Source organism: Myotis daubentonii, chromosome X, assembly GCF_963259705.1.
Source record: "Myotis daubentonii chromosome X, mMyoDau2.1, whole genome shotgun sequence".
Lineage (NCBI taxonomy): Eukaryota > Metazoa > Chordata > Mammalia > Chiroptera > Vespertilionidae > Myotis > Myotis daubentonii.
In genome coordinates this window covers 134,898,582-134,917,129 of record NC_081861.1, presented here as the reverse complement: position 1 = coordinate 134,917,129, position 18,548 = coordinate 134,898,582, and the positions used below count along the sequence as shown (strand labels likewise).

The following is an 18,548-nucleotide window of genomic DNA, read 5'->3' as shown; positions in this document are numbered from 1 at the left end:
CGGGAGGCCTCACGGCTCCGCTGATCCTGGTGCCTGGAGGCATATTACCCTTTTACTATATAGGGTTGAGGCCTGGTGCACGGGTGGGGCCGGCTGGTTTGCCCTGAAGGGTGTCCTGGATCAGGGTGGGGGTCCCCACTGGGGTGCCTGGCCAGTCTGGGTGAGGGGCTGAGGGCTGTTTTCAGGCTGGGGGTGACTGAACTCCCAACCGCTCCTTTTTTCCTTTTTTTCTTTTCTTTTTTTTTATTCTGGGCCAGCTTTAGCTTGAGGCTTGGCTCCAGCTCTTAGGCCTCCGGCTGAAAGTAGGTTTCTGGCCTTTGCTTACAATGTTGCGAATCTGCTGGCTGAAGTTGGGCGTATTTGTTACAGAGTTTCTTAAACTGCCCGCTCAGAGGCAGCAGGCGGGGAACGTTGGTTTCCTCCGTCACTGAAGCAAGCAAGCCTCATGTTAGTTTCAAGCTGCCTGGCTGCCGGCGGCCATCTTGGCTGACAGTTAATTTGCATATCTCGCTGATTAGCCAATGAAAAGGGTAGCGGTCGTACGCCAATTACCATGTTTCTCTTTTATTAGATAGGATAAATGTCATATAACATTGTGTCAGTTTGAATGAAATCTTATAAGCTTATGTTTTCTTTTTTGTGGCTGGTAATAGAAATACTATTGTTTACAGCAAAACGCTGGACTTTTTTTTCTAGGTCTAATCACGCCTGTTTAGTCTCTTGGATTTTTTTTATGTGGACAGAGTGATTGTCCATAGTTTATGACGTGGCCGCTGAAGCTCTGGAGAAGTCGGGTCACTTTAAGGATACACAGTCCATAAACCACAATGCATCTGCTTCTCTACATGTTGCATTATTAATCATCTTGAGAGGTTCTGTCATCTGCCTGTTTTCTGTTTAATTTGTAACATTAAACATTAGCTCCCAGCGACAGAACATAAACTTCTTTAGGGGGTGGCCTTGGCCTTCAGGGCTGTGCAGGGAGTAGCCCTGCCTCCCCGGCTGGCCAGCGTTTACACTCCCCTGGGCCACTGCCTGTGACCACACTGGACTTCGTTCAGTTCCTGGATGTGATCTGTGAGCCTGGGTGATGTCACACAGGCTGCTCTTCCTGGAACACGCGTCTCCCTGCCTCTGCCAGCCTTAAAGCGGCTTCCTCAGAGGGCCTCTGACAACCAGCCTCCTTGAACTTGATGTCCTTCATGCTGTCTCTCTGGGTACCTGTTCTACACACTTGTCACGATTTGAATTATTCAAATTATGCTATCGCAATGCACAGTTTAATTATTGGCTTCTTTGACATTTAAAAAATATTTTATTGATTTCAGAGAGGAAGGGAGAGGGAGGGAGAGAGAGAAACATCAATGATGAGAATCATTAATCCGCTGCCTCCTGCACCCCCTTGCCCCCCCCCCCCCCCCCGGGGATCAAGCCCACAACCCGGGCCTGTGCCCTGAACAGGAATTGAACCGTGGCCTCCCGGTTCACAGGTTGACCTTCAACCACAAAGCCATGCCAGCTGGGTGACATTTGCTCTCTATACCCAGTGTCAAGCACATTGTTTCACAACAGTATATGAAAATAGTAAATATTTGGTGAACTGAATGGGAAGAATACTTTTTGTTGTTATAACATGTAGTTTTCTTCGTTATTATTAACGGAATAATTTAATAGTTTCAAATTGTGGTTAATTTTCTTTATTACCATGTTATAAATCAGCTGTCAGCTTTCTCATGGAAACCTTGTGGGAAGAGTCTGAAGGTAGCCGTGTCTTTTCCTGTTATAACGTCCATGTCTTTATGTTTCAGAGTCGTGCTCCGATTTCTGCAAAACTTGTGGCCAATATGCTGTCGGTTGCTGGCGCAGACCACATCATCACCATGGACCTGCATGCTTCTCAGATCCAGGTTCTGGCATTTTCTTTCTTGCCTTTGGTTGTCATTGGGGGCTTAAGGCAAGTGCTTAAATCCTAACTGTTAAGGTAACTAATTTCTGAAGGAGGTAACGTGACTCCTGTTGGAGTTTGTCTATGGCTTCTCTCTTGGCTTTTCATCTGTACTGAATTGGAAATAGAATTTCATGCTGATATGACTGTCTCCAGCACCCCCGTGTCTCCAGTCCGTTCTGGAGGAGTGGGAATGTCTTCCTGGTAGTAAATGCTCTAATTCCATCTCAACTCCGGGGAAATCATTAGAATGGCAGAGCCGTAATGTGTGTTTGTTAACCTCTTCGTAGGTTAGTTCCTTCATTTAGCAAAGCGGCCCACGTGTCCGGTGCCTGCTCTGTGATATAATGAGTGTGACATATGTGTAGCTTATCAGAAGGAACTTAAGAAGCAACAAACCTCCCCCACTGCACTGCACCTGTTCTGTATTCCTGAGAATATAGGTGATCAGAAGGTGATAGAAGTGTATCCCACAGGAAACAGATGGGACTGAAATATGCTCCTGGAACATAAGTGTCTTTGGATTTAATTCTGTTAAAATGAAGAAAAGGGAGTCTGTTGATAAGGCTTCCTTTGGATAAAAAATTTAAGTTTTAGCCCTAGCCGGTTTCGTTCAGTGGATATCGAGCATCGGCCTGAGGACTGAAGGGTCCCGGGGTCAATTCCGGTCAAGGGCACATGCCTGGGTTGCGGGCTCGATCCCCAGTAGGGGGCCTGCAGGAGGCAGCCAATCCGTGATTCTCTCTCATCATGGATGTTTCTCTCTCTCCCTCTCCCTCTCCCTTCCTCTCTGAAATCAATAATAAATATATTTTGAAAAATTCAACTTTTATTTACCGAAGATCATCTTTTCAGAAGGCACGCCCTGACACCCTTCTCCCGCAGGGCTTCTTTGACATTCCTGTGGATAACTTGTACGCGGAGCCCGCGGTCCTGCAGTGGATTCGGGAGAACATCGCCGATTGGAGGAACTGCATCATCGTGTCCCCGGACGCGGGCGGAGCCAAAAGGTAGGCACCCTGATCCTGTGCCTCGGCTAAGGAAGCGTGTTCGAAATGACTTAACATAGGGTGTCCCAAAATTCACGCAAGAAGTAATTTTGATAGAAAACACAGGTTTATCATGAAACATTGTAAGTTTTTTATTGATTCATAAAGGAGACAGTACAGGGTTATGTATGGAATAGCACATCGGGTCCATGGCCTCCACGGCTTTGCTGGCACAGACGCAAAGCCGTGGTCTTCATTGGTCTTCATTGTCCCTGCTCCTGGGCCAGCATTGGTACTTGGTGATGCTTATCAAATTGAAGGGATTGATATCAAAGGGCAACAGATATTAGAATCTGATTCAATAAACCAAGTAAAATCAGGCTTTTATTTTTTTTTGTTGTTGTTAATGCTCACACAAAATTCAAATCTTGCGTGAATTTTGGGACACCCTTTACTTTATTTTGCAAATGAGCAGGTAAGGAGCAGCAGGCTTCGCCTCCGGAGCAGAGCGCTGTCCTCTGTCAACATTTCATCACTCATGAGAGAAACGAAATTCATACACTTGTATTTGTTTTCAGCAAAGAGTAGGTCTTTAGTTTTTAATAAGGTGTTTTTTTTTTCTTCTGATTATAAAAGCAATAGCCTAGCCCTTGCTGGTTTGACTCAGTGGATAGAGTGTCAGCCTGCGGACTGAAAGGTCCCGGGTTCGATTCTGGTCAAGGGCACGTGCCTGGGTTGCAGGCTTGATCCCCAGTGCGGGGAGCTCAGGAGGCAGCCAATGATTCTCTCTCATCATTGATGTTTCTGTCTCTCGCTCTCCCTCTCCCTTCCTCTCTGAAATCAATAAAAATCTACATATATAAAAGCCTAAGTGACCAGCTGACTGGCCGGTAGCTATGATGTGCATTGACCACCAGGGGGCAGATGCTTGACGCAGGAGCAGAAACCACTGGCATGGAAACATGGAACAGACTGATGAATCTCAGAGGGAATGGGGGAGGCGGGAGGGCGGGAAGAGATTAACCAAAGATCTTATATATGTACAAGAGGCCCAGTGCATCCGTGCACCGGAGGGGTCCCTTGGCCTGGCTCTCGCAATCCGGGACCAGTCGGGATGTTGGAGAGCCAGTTTCGGCCCAATCTCTGCAGGCAAGGCTGAGGGACCCCACCAGTGCACAAATCCGTGCACCGGGCCTCTAGTATATTAATAAAAGCAGTAGCCTAATTGGAAAATAAGGCTTTTAATTAACAACATGATAGACTAAGCTGGTCCTTCCTACTACAAACACTTGCAAGTGGTAGCCAAAATAGAACAGAACCTTAAAGAAGCAATAGGTGTTCATGGAACACCAAGAAAGAAAGGGATGCCCTGGCCAGTGTTGCTCAGTGGTTGAGCAGTGTCCCATGCTCCAAGAGGTTGCCGGTTCAATTCCCCATCAGGGCACATGCTAGGTTGCAGGCTCAATCCCCAGTAGGGGGCGTGTAGGAGGCAGCCGATCAATGATTCTCTGTCATGCATGTTTCTCCCTCTCTCTCTCCCTTCCTCTCTCTCTAAAATCAATAAAAACATATTTTTTTTAAAGAAAGAAAGAAAGAAAGGGAGCTATGTGGGGCCAAAAAGAAAGGCTGAAAGCTGTGCTCCAATGGCCTGAGGGTCATGTGTCAGATCCAGGAAGAGGGTGGTGGCTTGGGTGTTGGCACCACATGGAAGCTTCCAGAGAGAAGGGGGCAGAAAGGGTGACCTCCCCCCTGCAGCCCGGCGGAAGGCCAGGCTTAATGTACCAGGGCCTTTGAATGGGGGGAGACATCAAACCGGAGGCCTGGGCCACAGGTGGATGTACGATGAGATCCCCACTCCTCATGGTGCGGGAACCCCTACGCTGAGAAAATTCCCATTAAAATGGGCCGCAGACTGCAAAGCCACTGCAGAGGGACAATTCCACAGGCCCCCTGCTTGAAGTCGCCCTCAGTGCACCTGCTAGGCCAGGTCACCGGGCAGCAGCCGGCCAGGTCACTGGGTGAAGTGGGACAGAAACTGACATGGCCCTGATAGCATCAGGCTGCGGGCACACCGAGTGACATCAGTGGACGGCACGTGGCAGAAGATCTGGGGGGCTCTGCAGACTCAAGGAATTAGGGAGCAGTAGGTACAGGGCTGCTCTACTGCCTGCTGGGACGACCTTGAAGGACTGCAGCTGCTACCCGGGAAGGAAGAACAAGTGGAGTGGAGTTTTACCGCCCCGCCAGGTGCCACCATCAGGAAGGGAGACGTAAAAAAGACCTCTGGCCCTAGCCGGTGTGGCTCAGTGGCTAGAGCATCAGCTCTCGGACTGAAGGGTCCCGGGTTCGATTCCGATCAAGGGCACATACCTCGGTTGCAGGCTCGATCCCAGGTCTGGGTCGGGGCACGTGCAGGAGGCAACCCATCGATGTGTCTCGCTCACATCTATGTTTCTCTCCCTCTCCCCACCCCCCTTTCCATTCTCTCTAAAAATCAGTGGGAAAATATCCTCGGTGAGGAGTAGCAACTAGAAGAGGCCTCTGTCCAGCAGCCCGGGGAGAAAGCAGGGAAGCTAAATGGGGGGGGGGGGGGGGAGAGGCCGTGACCACCAAGCTCTGGGACGTGTTTAAATTGCAAATGCCTGTCCGTCATTTGCCTCTCGTCCACCTGCGGCCCAACTGGGCACTAGGATTGACGCTCCAAGCTCCCGAGCAGCCCAGAAAGTGCAGGTCCTGACTCCGAGGAGAGCCCCTTTGTGCCCTAATGTCACTACTGCTTAGGTTCCCAGCACAGATGGGCTCTCTGGACATTTCATATAAATGGAATCACATTATGTGGCTTTTGTGTCTCATATTTCTTTTTTGCAACAACAAAATAAATGACATTGGCAGCTAATAAGCCAAAAGAATAATAGATTCTAGACACATTTGTGGCCTTTTCCTATCCCAACCCTACTTTTCAATATATAGTCTAAAAATAAATAATAACGGTCTTTGCCAGCATTCAAACAGAGTAGCATCCCGTTTCCACCTTTAGAGACCTCTGTTCTCTCCCCTGTCAGAATGACATTAATCTCCCTCTTTATTTCACACAAATGGTAACATGCTGTACATACTCCTTTGCTGTGCTTTTATTAAAACTTAATTTGCTCCATTGTTTTTTTGCCGCTGGGTCATATCCATGGTATGTGTACGTTATGATTCCTTTAACCAGTTCTGTTCTTCACTCATAGGTATTGTTTGTACTGTCACGTGTCGCTTAGCGACGGGAATATGTTCTGAGAAATGCGTCATTAGGCAATTCCGTTGTGTGAACATCGCAGTGCACTGTGCGCAAACCTAGATGGTATAGCTTACTACACACCTAGGTGACATGGTGTGACCTGTTGCTCCTGGGCTATAAGCCTGTACAGCATGTCAATATACTTGAGTGCTGTAGGCAAATTGTAACACAGTGGTAAGAAAAGGCACAGTAAAAATACAGCATGAAAGAAACAAATGGTGCACCTGTATGGGGCACTTCCCATGATGCAGCTTGCAGGTCCGGAAGCTGTCCTGGGTGACTCAGTGAGTGAGGGTTAGTGCATGAGAAGGCCTAGGACCCCACTGTACACTGCTGTAGTCCATGGTACATTTAAATATATTTTTAACATGTCTTCGATCATAAATTAATCTTAGCTTACTGTAATTTTTTATAAACTTTAAAATTCTTTTTAACTTCTTGACTCTTGTAATGACACTTAGCTTAGAACAAACACATTATATAAAAATATAGGGTGTCTCAAAGAATGTATACACACACTTGGAATAATTTTAAAGGCAGTGTTTATTAAAAATACATTTCATTGTCAAAATTGAACTACCCGCCTTTAAAGTTTGTATACATTTTTGGGTGATAACCTGTATTTTTTTACATCCTTATTCTTATAAGGCTTTTACTATTTAAAAATTTTTTTTTTTACTTTAAACTTTTTTGTTGGAGATTAAGACACACACCGACCTTATTAGCCTAGGCCTGCACAGGGTCAGGATCATCAATATCACTGTCTTCCACTCGACATATTTTTTTAAAATATATTTTTATTGATTTCAGAGAGGAAGGGAGAGGGAGAGAGAGAAACATCCATGATGAGAATCATGGATCAGCTGCCTCCTGCATGTCCCCTACTGGGGATCGAGCCCGCAATCCCGGCATGTGCCCTGACCCGGAATCAAACCGTGACCTCCTGGTTCATAGGTCAATGCTCAACCACTGAGCCGCACTGGCCAGGCCCACCTCCACATCTTGTCCCACTGGAAGATCTTCATCTCCTGTGACGACAGTGCCTTCTGGGACCTGCCTGGGGCGCTTCTTGAGGAGGTGTGGGGGGGTGGTTTGCTTGGCTGGCTTCCCTTTTACATCAGAGACTTGCTGGTGAGCACATACAACGCGCGAACCTTCCTCCCTGTCAGTGAAAACCTTTTCACGTTGGGTTGCTGTGGATAAGGTCAGGCGCCCTTTCAGGCGTGTTTATTTTCCGTGAAGGTCTGTTCCTACCTGTCACCGATTGTCCTGTTGGCTGGAGGCCTTTTAGTTTGGATTGTAAGGAGTGGCGCTCAGGGAGAGATCACGCCTTTGTTTCTTGTGTGCTTGGTTGGCGGGGGGCGGGGGGGCGCCTTATATTTCCCCAAGTTTTTCATTTCTCCCCTTTGTGTATGCTTTTCAAACATTCTTATGTAGTCCTGTCTACTCTTCTTCAATGATAGCTCCTGGGTTTTTGAAGGATTCACCCTCTCACATTTTTCTTCTCCCATGATTTTATTTTAAGGGTTTTTTTTCTTCTTTTTTTTTTTTTAAATTGAATTTATAGGGGTGACATTGGTTAATAAGATTATATAGGTTTCAGGTGTACCGTTCTATAAGCCATCATCTGTATATATTGTATTGTGTGTTCAGCACCCCACGTCATTCTTTTCTTTTTTAATGTTCCCATTTTCTTTGACCTGAAAACTGTTTTTGGAATAAAGAGTGAAATAAGAATCCAACTCTCTTTTCCCCTCAGCCATCTAGTTGTTTTAAAACTACTGATGAAATAATCCAACTCTCCCTTATTGACATGAAACACCGTCTTTTATGGCAAGTTGCCCTGTCAACTCCTGCTTTAAAAAGGGCAGAATCAGCCCGAGCTGGTTTGGCTCAGTGGATAGAGCGTCAGCCTGTGGACTGAAGGGTCCTGGGTTCGATTCTGGTCAAGGGCAATCCCCGGCCCTAGTCGGGGCACATGTCAGAGGCAACCAATCATGTGTCTCTCTCACATCGATGTTTCTCTGTCTCTACCTCTCCCTTTCTCTTTCTCTCAAAATAAAATAAAATAAAATAATAAAATCAAAAGTGCAGAATCAGCTGTCAGAGGTAGGGGCGGGCATTGAAAAGCTGTTGGCTCACAGCCCCTGCAGCCCCACCCCCGCTCCCTCTGCCAGGAAAGTCAGAGGTTGGCAGGGCTGTTCCTTTATAGGTGTTTGCCACTTCTTTTCCCTTTTCCTAGTTTCTGCTAACACGTTATCATCCCCATATTCTAGAATCAGCTATTTCCCCACGGACAGAACAGCCTCGCAGGTAACACATGAACTGTGCAGTTTACATTACCTGTGGCTTCTTTTTTTTTTAATATATTTTATTGATTTTTTTTACAGAGAGGAAGGGAGGAGGATAGAGAGTTAGAAACATCCATGAGAGAGAAACATCGATCAGCTGCCTCCTGCACACCCCCTACTGGGGATGTGCCTGCAACCCAGGTACATGCCCTTGACCGGAATCGAACCTGGGACCTTTCAGTCCGCAGGCCGACGCTCTGTCCACTGAGCCAAATCGGTTAGGGCTACCTGTGGCTTTTTTACTTGATGCAAAAAGTCATATTTTCCAAGGAACATATACTGAGTGGCCAGATTATTATGACCACCCCATCAGTACTTCATTGATACTTCCAAAAATACTGAATATTGAAAACTTCCTAAGCAAATACTCTCCAGGTTTTATTATTATTATTATTTGCATAACTAATTCACTTCATTGTACTGATGGGGTGGTCATAATAATCTGGCCAGTCAGTGTATATCTATCCCACAAAGGGGAACCTGCTGCCTTAGAAAAAGCTTCAAGGATTGACTCGTTCCCAGTCAAAAAGTACTTAATGTCGCCACAAGAGGTCGCTCTTGGGTAGTTTTGGAAGCTTGAGTGGGTTGACAGCTAAGAACAAATAAACCTTAGAAGGAAACACATCTGCCACTGTTGAAATAGTCAATATTAACTGAAACTGGTACGTGAAGATGGTGAAACAAAGTGGTTCAGATTTAATTAAACAAATATTTTATTGACTTCAGAGAAGAGGGGAGAGAGAGAGAGAAACAACAATGATGAGAGAGAATAATAGATCAGCTGCCTCTTGCATGCCTCCTACTGGGGATTAAGCCCGCAACCCAGGCATGTGCCCTGACCGGGAATCGAACTGTGACCACTGAGCCATGCTGGTCGGGCCAGATTTAAATTTTGTTTTGCTTTTGGAAAGAGTGTAAATGTGTCCAGAAGAAATGGAAACCAAACTATGCATTATTTTTCTTCTAGCTTTTTCTGCTTAAGATTTCCAAGTGATACATTTCTCAACATTATTTGTTAGGATTATATATATTAAGTGTCAGTTACCTACATGCAAAGGAAGAGTTATGAGCTTTTTAGGAATAGGAATGTTCTAGCAACTCGGGCTTTTTGCAGGGATGTTTTCCTTTATTTCCTGCTTCTGGCATTAGCATTGGGTACCTGAAATGGTTGGGGTTCCCCACTCATGTCCCGTGTTCACCCCCATCCCTACAAAGCCACATAGCTCGGCTTCTTCCCTACCCCCACCTCTGGGTCTCCCCACTGGTCTGCTTGTTCACAGGGTAGGAGAGCAGGATCACCTGGCAGAGATGTGAATGCAGGTTAAACTTGGACTTCATAGCGACAGGAGCATAGCCTTAGGCCATGAGAGTAGAGATGGGCTGTAGCCCAGGGCCTTGCCCTATGGAGGTCTTCCTGGTCCTTACAAATAAACCAACACTGGAATCTCTATGCACATTGTATACTAGAGGCCCAGTGCACGAAATTCGTGCAAGGGGTTTGGCCCTCACAGCCACAGCCGTGGCGGCTTGCCTCCTGAAGGTTGTTCGGCTGTCTGGTCTAATTAGCATATTATGCTTTTATTATTATAGATAAGGAGTTCATGAGTCTTTTCTTGGGAAAATCTGCCCTGTTTTCTGAAAAACTAGCTTTCTTGAATTAGAGTTTAAGTGGTTCCTCTTTTATGAAATTGGCATAAAGATAGTAGTATATGTTTTAAAGCGATTATGGGGCCAAATCTTTGTCAGTATTCAAAAGTAATTTTTTTGCTCAATTCAATCCTTCAATTCGGGAACCAGTGGTAAATAGATTTTGAAATGAAGGGTGGAGCTAGTGCAACTCGGTTTGGGTTGGAGGCGGAAGGATGCGTGTTTTGAAGGTAGAAAGCACGTGGGCCTCATCATGGAAACGCTTCCCTCGGCTTTGTGAACCTTGGAGATCTGAAATGGGTGTCCTCTCTTAGCTAATCTAACGGTCTTTGGATTTAACTGGAAAGTTTGGGCCTTTGTCTGTTACGATTACTGGCATTTTCATTTGTGACCACCATCTTTTGTGCTTTAAAGTTGTTGTCCGCTGTAGTCTCCCGCCCCCCCCCCCCTCCAAATTAGACATTATCGTTGTGGTTTTATACAATCAGCATTTACTTAGATCTGTCCACATATTGACTGCTGTCTTTGCTTACCTCTCCCCGGCCCACGGCATCTCAGTGCACCTGTTACCATTTTCCTTTTCCTTGGAGTGCTACCCCAAAGTCTCACTTTGAATTAAATTCTTCACTTGAGGGTTTTCATCATACACAGCATGGGGGTTTGGACATTTAACCCGCAGGAGCGCCCACGTGTAGTTTGCAACTCTCTCTCCACTAAGTATGGAGTTTGACACACGCATCCTCCCTGTCCGCACCTGGGCAGCAGGCTTACCTTTACTCCCTATGCTGTCCTCTCAGCTGAGCCCGAGGCTTTCTCTCACACCCCCTTATCTCCTCCAAGATCATTTAAGGTTCCATAGACACCCTCAGGGCAGGAACTTAGCTGCATACCAGCCTCTCAGGATCCCCTACTTTTCCAGTCTCTGCATCTGCGGATCCCCTCTGCTCTTCCAGCTCCGCGATGCATTGACAAAGACATTGCCCTTTGCCGTCTCCATTGTAGCCGCTTCCATCATGGACCAAAGGTGGCCTTGCCTTAGGTCTCATTTTCATTTCTGTCTTTGCTTGAGGTAACAGCTGTCACTGCGAATGTCAATGTAGAAGCACCATTCAGATCGGAAAAAGGTGCCTGTAGTCCTTGATCAGGTTAGAAGCTGGTAAAATACTGGCCAAATAAGGACCCAATGTGCAAATGGCAGTTTCCGGTGAACTGGCTTCAGTTTGTGCCTGTGATTTTAAAGACTACCAGGCAAGCACTTTCTGTCCCAGGAGCACGCCCGTGCCTCGCCCCCACCCCCCCTCTTTCCCCACAGGAACTCATCTCCTAAATTCTAAGGGACCCTGAGGGCTTGCAACCAGGGCAGCAGTGGGCAGCAGCAGCTTGTCCCAGGCTAACCCCTCAACCTGTCCCCAAGGCTCCCTTTTCTCTGACCTCTTAGTGAGCCTCAGCAGCCCAGCCTCAGCTCATTTCCCCAAATAGTCCCTCTCCTGTTATCCTAGGCCAGTGGTCGGCAAACTGTGGCTCGGCAAACCGCGGTTCGCGGGCCACATGCGGCTCTTTGGCCCCTTGAGTGTGGCTCTTCCACAAAATACAGACTTCTGCACATGGGCCACGAAGTTTCAATTGCACTGTACGTGCGCGCCCGCACGTGGTATTTTGTGGAAGAGCCACACTCAAGGGGCCAAAGAGCCGCATGTGGCCCGCGAACCGCAGTTTGCCGACCACTGCCCTAGGCCCTTCCTTGCTTTACTGTCCCCAGCTTCAGTAAAAATCTCTTTAAAAAAGCAGCTACCATGCAACACCAACAAATTGAATATCAGTTTCTCATCCAGTAGCTGTATCCAGTGGTCACGGCCCCCTGACATTCGTCCCCAGCTGCCACAAAGGCTAGGCCATGTCCCTAGCACGTTTCCCCCATGAGTGGCTCAGGAATAGCCCAGGCCAGGCGTGGCCTTACAAGTGAGACCTGATTCCTTCATTACCTTGAGTGCGGTTGGTTAGGACATTCCTAACATACAACTGGAGAGTATGAGATGTTTTGATGGACCGTGTTTAACAAGTCCTTTTGTGTCTGCACAGGGTCACGTCGATAGCCGACAGGTTGAATGTGGAATTTGCCTTGATCCACAAGGAGAGGAAGAAGGCGAACGAAGTGGACCGGATGGTGCTGGTGGGCGACGTGAAGAACCGCGTGGCCATCCTCGTGGATGACATGGCCGACACGTGTGGCACCATCTGCCACGCTGCTGACAAGTACGAGGGGCAGTTTGGGAAAGTGTTAGGCTATCTCATTAAGAAGGGAAACATTTCAGCTTTAAAAAATCGGGCCTGTTTTTCTTTTTTTAAATATATGTTTATTGATTTCAGAGAGGAAGGAGGAGAGAGAGAGAGAGAGAGAGAGAGAGAGAGAGAGAGAGAGAGAGAAACAGAAACATCAGTGATGAGAGAGAATCATTGATTGGCTGCCTCTTGCACACCCCACACTGGGGATCGAGTCCACAACCCAGGATATGCCCTGACCGTGAATCGAACCGTGACCTCCTGGCTCACAGGTCGATGCTCAACCACTGAGCCATGCAGGCCAGGCACTATTTTTCCTAATTATTTCTGTTTGCTTAACAGTGGCATTTCAGACCAAAGAAGATTGTAGGCCCATTATCTTTCCTTGGTAGGAGGAAGAACTTGGTCCTCTGTGACCTGGTTTCCATTTTCAAGGTAGAGCTGTCAGCAGATATTATAAAGGGTCTGAGGTGGTGTCTCCCTTGAAACAGCACAGGAGGAAAGAGACCGTCTTGCTGGCTTTCTCGGGCCCTACTTCCTTCTGGTCAGCCTTCACTGCAGCCTTCAAAGACAGTACGGAACCAAGAACAAAAAGTCGCTCAATGGGCCCTGGCCGGTGTGGCCCAGTGGATAGAGCGTCAGCCCAAGGACTGAAGGATCCCGGGTTTGATTCCAGTTGGGGGCACATACCTCAGTGTGCAGGCTTGATCCCCGGGCAACCAATCCATGTGTCTCTCTCTCCCCCCTTCCCCTTTCACTCTCTGTAAAACTCAATGGAGAAATATCCTAGGTTGAGGATTAACAAAGCAAAATCAATGATTTTCTCATATTCATGTCAGAATGATGGTATTCTGGCGGTTTGCATTTAAACCAGTGGCTCTCAGCTCAGGGCAGTTTTGTTCCCTAAGAGACATTTTGGGTTGTCCCTGCTGAGGGGCGGGGGGCAGGGGGAATTGCCACAGTGCAATCCAGGGGTGCAGCACAACAGAGAAATCCCGGGGCTCAAGGCCAGGGTCAGTAGTCCTGGATTCAAGGCAGGCAACGTATGTTGCCAGCACGTACCTGAAAGATCGTTTTCGGCTAATCAGTGGGAATGACATCATGCTTTCCTTTATGGGGCACACTTTTTGCTTTTAAATTCACACTTAGAAGAGACTGTTTGTTTATTTTGCGGTTTTGTTTTGTTTTTTTTGTCTTCCGTCATATAGGCTGATCTCGGCCGGAGCCACCAAAGTTTATGCCATTCTTACCCATGGGATCTTCTCCGGGCCGGCTATTTCCAGAATAAATAGTGCGCCCTTTGAGGCCGTTGTTGTCACAAACACAATCCCGCAAGAGGACAAAATGAGTCACTGCTCCAAGATCCAGGTACTGTCTACACCGCAGGAAGAGCCAGGCAGCGAGGCTCGTACCTTAGATCCCGAAAAGCAGCATCGAGTCTTCGGGGTGTGACTGCTCCCCAAGGCCACTGTCCGCAGCGGTCGCAGCTTCTCCCGTGGGAGGGCCTCATGCATGTTAGGTCTCTGAGAAAGGCTGGGGCTGGCAGAGGTCAAAGTTGGACATAGTAAGCGAATAAAACCACAATAGAGCCCTGACTAGTTTGGCTCAATGGATAGAGCGTCGGCCTGCGGACTCGAGGGTCCCAGGTTCGATTCCGGTCAAGGGCATGTACCTTGGTTGCAGGCACATACCCAGTAGGGAGTGTGCAGGAGGCAGCTGATCGATGTTTCTCTCTCATCAATGTTTCTAACTCTCTATCTCTCTCCCTTCCTCTCTGTAAGAAATCAATAAAATATATTAAAAAAAAAAAAACACAATAGAAAAACAGGAGGGCCCAGCCGGTGTGGCTCAGTGGTTGAGCATTGACCTCTGAACCAGTAGATCACAGTTTGATTACTGATCAGGGCACATGCCCGGGTTGCAGGCTCCGTCCCCAGTGTGGGGCATGCAGGAGGCAGCCGATCCATGATTCTCTCTCATCATTGATGTTTCCATCTCTCCCTCTCCCTCTCTGAAATCAGTAAAAATTAATGTAAAGAAAAAAGAAAAACAGTAGGAAACAGGCTGTGCTGAAGCTAAAGAGAATTAACATATGGCCCAACAAGTCGACCTGATTAGCCGCAGTTGAGAGTCTGCAAGCAATGGCCCACGGGCCCAATCCGGCCCACCATCTGCTTTTGTAAATAAAGTTTTATTAGAACACGCCCGTTCATTTATATATTGTCTATGGCTGTTCTCACACTACAACAACTGAGTTGAGTCTGGCCTACAAAGTAGAAAATATTTATTACCGAGCCCTTTACAGAAAAAGCAGTTGTTGACTGGTCCTTGATTTAGAATCATGATAGCTATGCTCTTAAGTTATACAGTTACTGCATTTTCTGAAACCAAGAAAGAGAAAACTTCCATATAATCAAATAAAATCAATTATATTGAAAAACAACAAACTGTTCCCGCCAGTTTGGCTCAGTGGCTAGACGAGCGTTGGCCTGCGGACTGAAGGGTCCTGGGTTTGATTCCGGTCAAGGGCACATGCTTGAGTTGCAGGCCCGATCCCCAGTGTGGGGCGTGCAGGAGGCAGCCGATCAATGATTCTCTCTCATCATTGATGTTTCTCTCTCTCCTGCTCCCTTCCTGTCTGAAATCAATAAAAATCTATAAATAAACTAACACCTGAGAAAAGGATGTTTCTGGTTAGCCACGGCCCTGAAAAGCTTTTGAGTATCTGCCCTGAATGTCTTGCTTCCATAGGTCAGTGGTTTCTCAACCTTCCTAATGCCGCGACCCTTTAATACAGTTCCTCATGTTGTGGTGACCCCCAACCATAATATTATTTTCGTTGCTACTTCATAACTGTCATTTTGCTACTCTTATGAATTCTAATGTAAATATCTGATATGCAGGATGTATTTTCATGGTTACAAATTGAACATAATGAAAGCATAGTGATTCATCACAAAACAATATGTAATTATAGATGTGTTTTCCGATGGTCTTAGGCGACCCCTGTGAAAAGGTTGTTCAACCCCCAAAGGGGTCGCGACCCACAGGTTGAGAACCGCTGTCATAGGGTTTGGTGTAACAGGTTGTAAATTTGGAGACTGGCCCAACGCCATCTGTCTTCAACACTAGGTGTGGGAGGTCTTGATTGAGCTCATCTTGCAGGTGGAGAAATACTGTAGGTTTTTGGGCTTTTATGTCTGTAATGAAATCTGATGCCTCGCTTTCCCGACCCCTTCTCTTTTTTTGGCATTTAGGTTATTGACATTTCGATGATCTTGGCCGAGGCGATCCGCAGGACCCACAACGGTGAATCCGTGTCCTACCTGTTTAGCCACGTGCCGCTGTGAATCCAGACGGGAGCGCGGAGCGAGCCTGCTGGCTTCTGACTAGTGTGTTTGTACCTGATTCTTAGCTTTAGGGCTCAGCAGTTAGAACGCAAGACATCAGATCGTTGTGCCCTCCAACACCCACTGTTTCTTCCTTTGCACCTCAAGACCGTTTCTTTCCAGTTTGGGGTGAGGGCGGGTTATTGACCTGTGCACCGTCATAAATCAGAAATATTCCTGTCATCCTGACTTGTTTTCACAGGTGACATTTCCCTTTGTCCTGTCAATATATTGAGGCCACAACTTTCAGGTATATAATTCCAACGTGTGGAAGTTCATAATTTATATATTTCAGGGTTGCCAACGTTGACGTTAGGATAAAGACTTCCATGCAGGCACACAATGATAATACGGACATTTGGGTGTAGAATGAGCCCTTTTAAGAACACTTTAGAAAATTTATAATACCGTGATTTTTTGGTTTGTTATTGTGCTTCATTGGGACCAAATTTTATGTTGTGTGAGACGGCCAGTTGCTGTTACCACTTCTGAAAAACATGTAACGGTCACATTTTAGAAATGTCATGTTCTCAGATTCCAAAATGATGCTCAGTGAGACATGGGATTTAGAACCCTTTTCTGAGAGCGTGTCCGCGTTCACGGTCACAGCCACGTTTGCCTCTGTCCATCCTAGATGGACAGTTCTTTGGCATCTCTTGTCCTGTCGTCTTGTTGTCTTAGGTGACCTTTGTAGCTCTAGCTTTCACTTTGCCTTTTTCCCCAATAATTTCATGGTGTGGATTTCTACCGAAACGAAACCATGTCAGCCCCCTCCGCTTGACTAATCGGATCATCATTTTGCTTTTGACATCAATAAAAAGGTGGATTTGGGCGAGTTACACCGAATGCGTATTTCCACAGCATTCGTTTTGATGTTGAATGTGCTTTTGTTTTTCCTAGTCGGAAGCAGCAAGTCTAGGCAACTGATTATTTCAACTAAAGCCACTACCTGAAAAATGGGGGGCAAGATGGGCCCACGCAAAAGATACCAATAAACAAGCATTAGCTCCTACATTGAAATGATATTCAAATGGGGGCCCAGGAGTGGTGGTGGGGGGAAGATTGCTTGCTCCCCAAGATGGGCCCTTTATGACATCCTCCTATGTGAGGCGTCTCCCCGACTCTGCAGAAGGCATGTTTGCCTCTTGGTGAATTTCATTGCGTGCACATCGGGGTGCAATCAACGGAATCCTCCAGCCCCACAAGAGGAGAACTTGCCCGCGTAGAATCATAAGTGGCAGTCTCCCCCCGCTTCCTCTGCTGAATCTTAAAACTGGGAAATCGGAATCAAGTCTTTCAATTCTGCAGGTGCAAAAGGGGAATCTATTGAAGCCATTAACCGGTAAAGCAGCCTTTAAGGTCTCGAGCCTCATTGCAGCAGAGGTGAGGTGGAATGGAGGTGAAAGTGTGTCATTTTGGTCATCGCAGAAACTAGCATTTGTCGCACCTTTAAATGGGTTTGGCGGGGCAATGGCATAGCCTGGGGAAGCCAGCTGTATACTACAGATGGCTGAATCTAAAAAGAGCCAACTTGAAATATATAAAGAGTTTATTTAGATGTGTAGTTTTGATTTTTCATAAGTGAGTGATACCTGTATTTCTTGGAATCTACGCATAGAGAAGTGAAAATGTAGTGCCGAACATGCATACGCATACTTAGACAGCTAGGCATACAAGTGTGGACATGTTGCCATGGCTACAGCCAGTTGATTTGAAGGTAATCCTCTTATCTAACGTTGATAGTAACATAGAGTTAATTTTCCAATAATCTGCAGATTAAAACATGATAGAAAATCGGTTGTAATTCTCTGAATTAGGAACCGAGAGTGTGTGACATTCTTCAGCACCACGGGTGTGTCTGGGGGTGCTTCTGATACATTGACTAACTCTTTAGACTAGACTAGGCCGCACACAGTGGCGGTGTGGAGATGAGCTATTTGGTTTCAGTTCAGCCCAGCACTTGTTTTTATTGCTGCTGATGCCGAAGCATTTAAGTGAGAACACTGGGGATGTGGGTCCTGCCCAGCCCTGCGAAAGTGGGGGTACATCTAACCAAAAAGGGGAGCCGAGAACTGTGGACATAACAGAATCGCTCAGCCTCCAACTTCATCTATATTCATACGCTAACTCATAGGCTAACTGTCCTTTGTTAGGGGAGATGTCGGCTAGGTTGGGAACATACCACTCGCAGTGCTTGTATTGGTTTAGAACATGAGATTGTAAGCTCTTCCAACGCTGTGCTAAAACATTTCAATAAAGTCATGCTGCTTCTTTCCTTCATGGTACGTGTCATTGTGGAGTATGTGTTTGGGCGGAGTGATGAGTTCTCTGTGGCTCCTGAAAATGTGTGTGCTACTTCCCGGCTGTCGGCCGCCACAGCGAAGGACAGAAAAGCCAGAAGTGTTTTGAAGTCGGCTCTTTTCCATTTGGATGGTATTTCTGAAGGATGGATTCGCAGTCTCCTTGCCCCCAAGTATACAGCTGTGTCCCGTAAGGCGTCCAAGTTGGTCGTTCTAGATCAGCGGTTCTCAACCTTCTGGCCCTTTAAATACAGTTCCTCATGTGGTGACCCAACCATAAAATGATTTTCGTTGCTACTTCCTGTCATGTTGCTACTGTGATGAATCAGCATGTAAATATCTGATCTGCAGGATGGTCTTAGGC

At 46.7% G+C, this 18,548-nt stretch overlaps 1 protein-coding gene across 1 annotated transcript in view; it reads left to right on the top strand.

Moving 5' to 3' along the window:
• The window catches only part of PRPS2 (phosphoribosyl pyrophosphate synthetase 2), a 40,422-nt gene extending 22,258 nt beyond the window's left edge, over nucleotides 1-18,164 (top strand). The window contains exons 3-7 of the mRNA XM_059679946.1: nucleotides 1,809-1,907; nucleotides 2,831-2,955; nucleotides 12,295-12,468; nucleotides 13,704-13,863; nucleotides 15,753-18,164. Coding sequence (XP_059535929.1) covers nucleotides 1,809-1,907; nucleotides 2,831-2,955; nucleotides 12,295-12,468; nucleotides 13,704-13,863; nucleotides 15,753-15,845 — 651 coding nt within the window. The 3' untranslated portion in view covers nucleotides 15,846-18,164. The remainder of the gene's footprint in view (nucleotides 1-1,808; nucleotides 1,908-2,830; nucleotides 2,956-12,294; nucleotides 12,469-13,703; nucleotides 13,864-15,752) is intronic.
• Nucleotides 18,165-18,548: the final 384 nt, after the last annotated feature.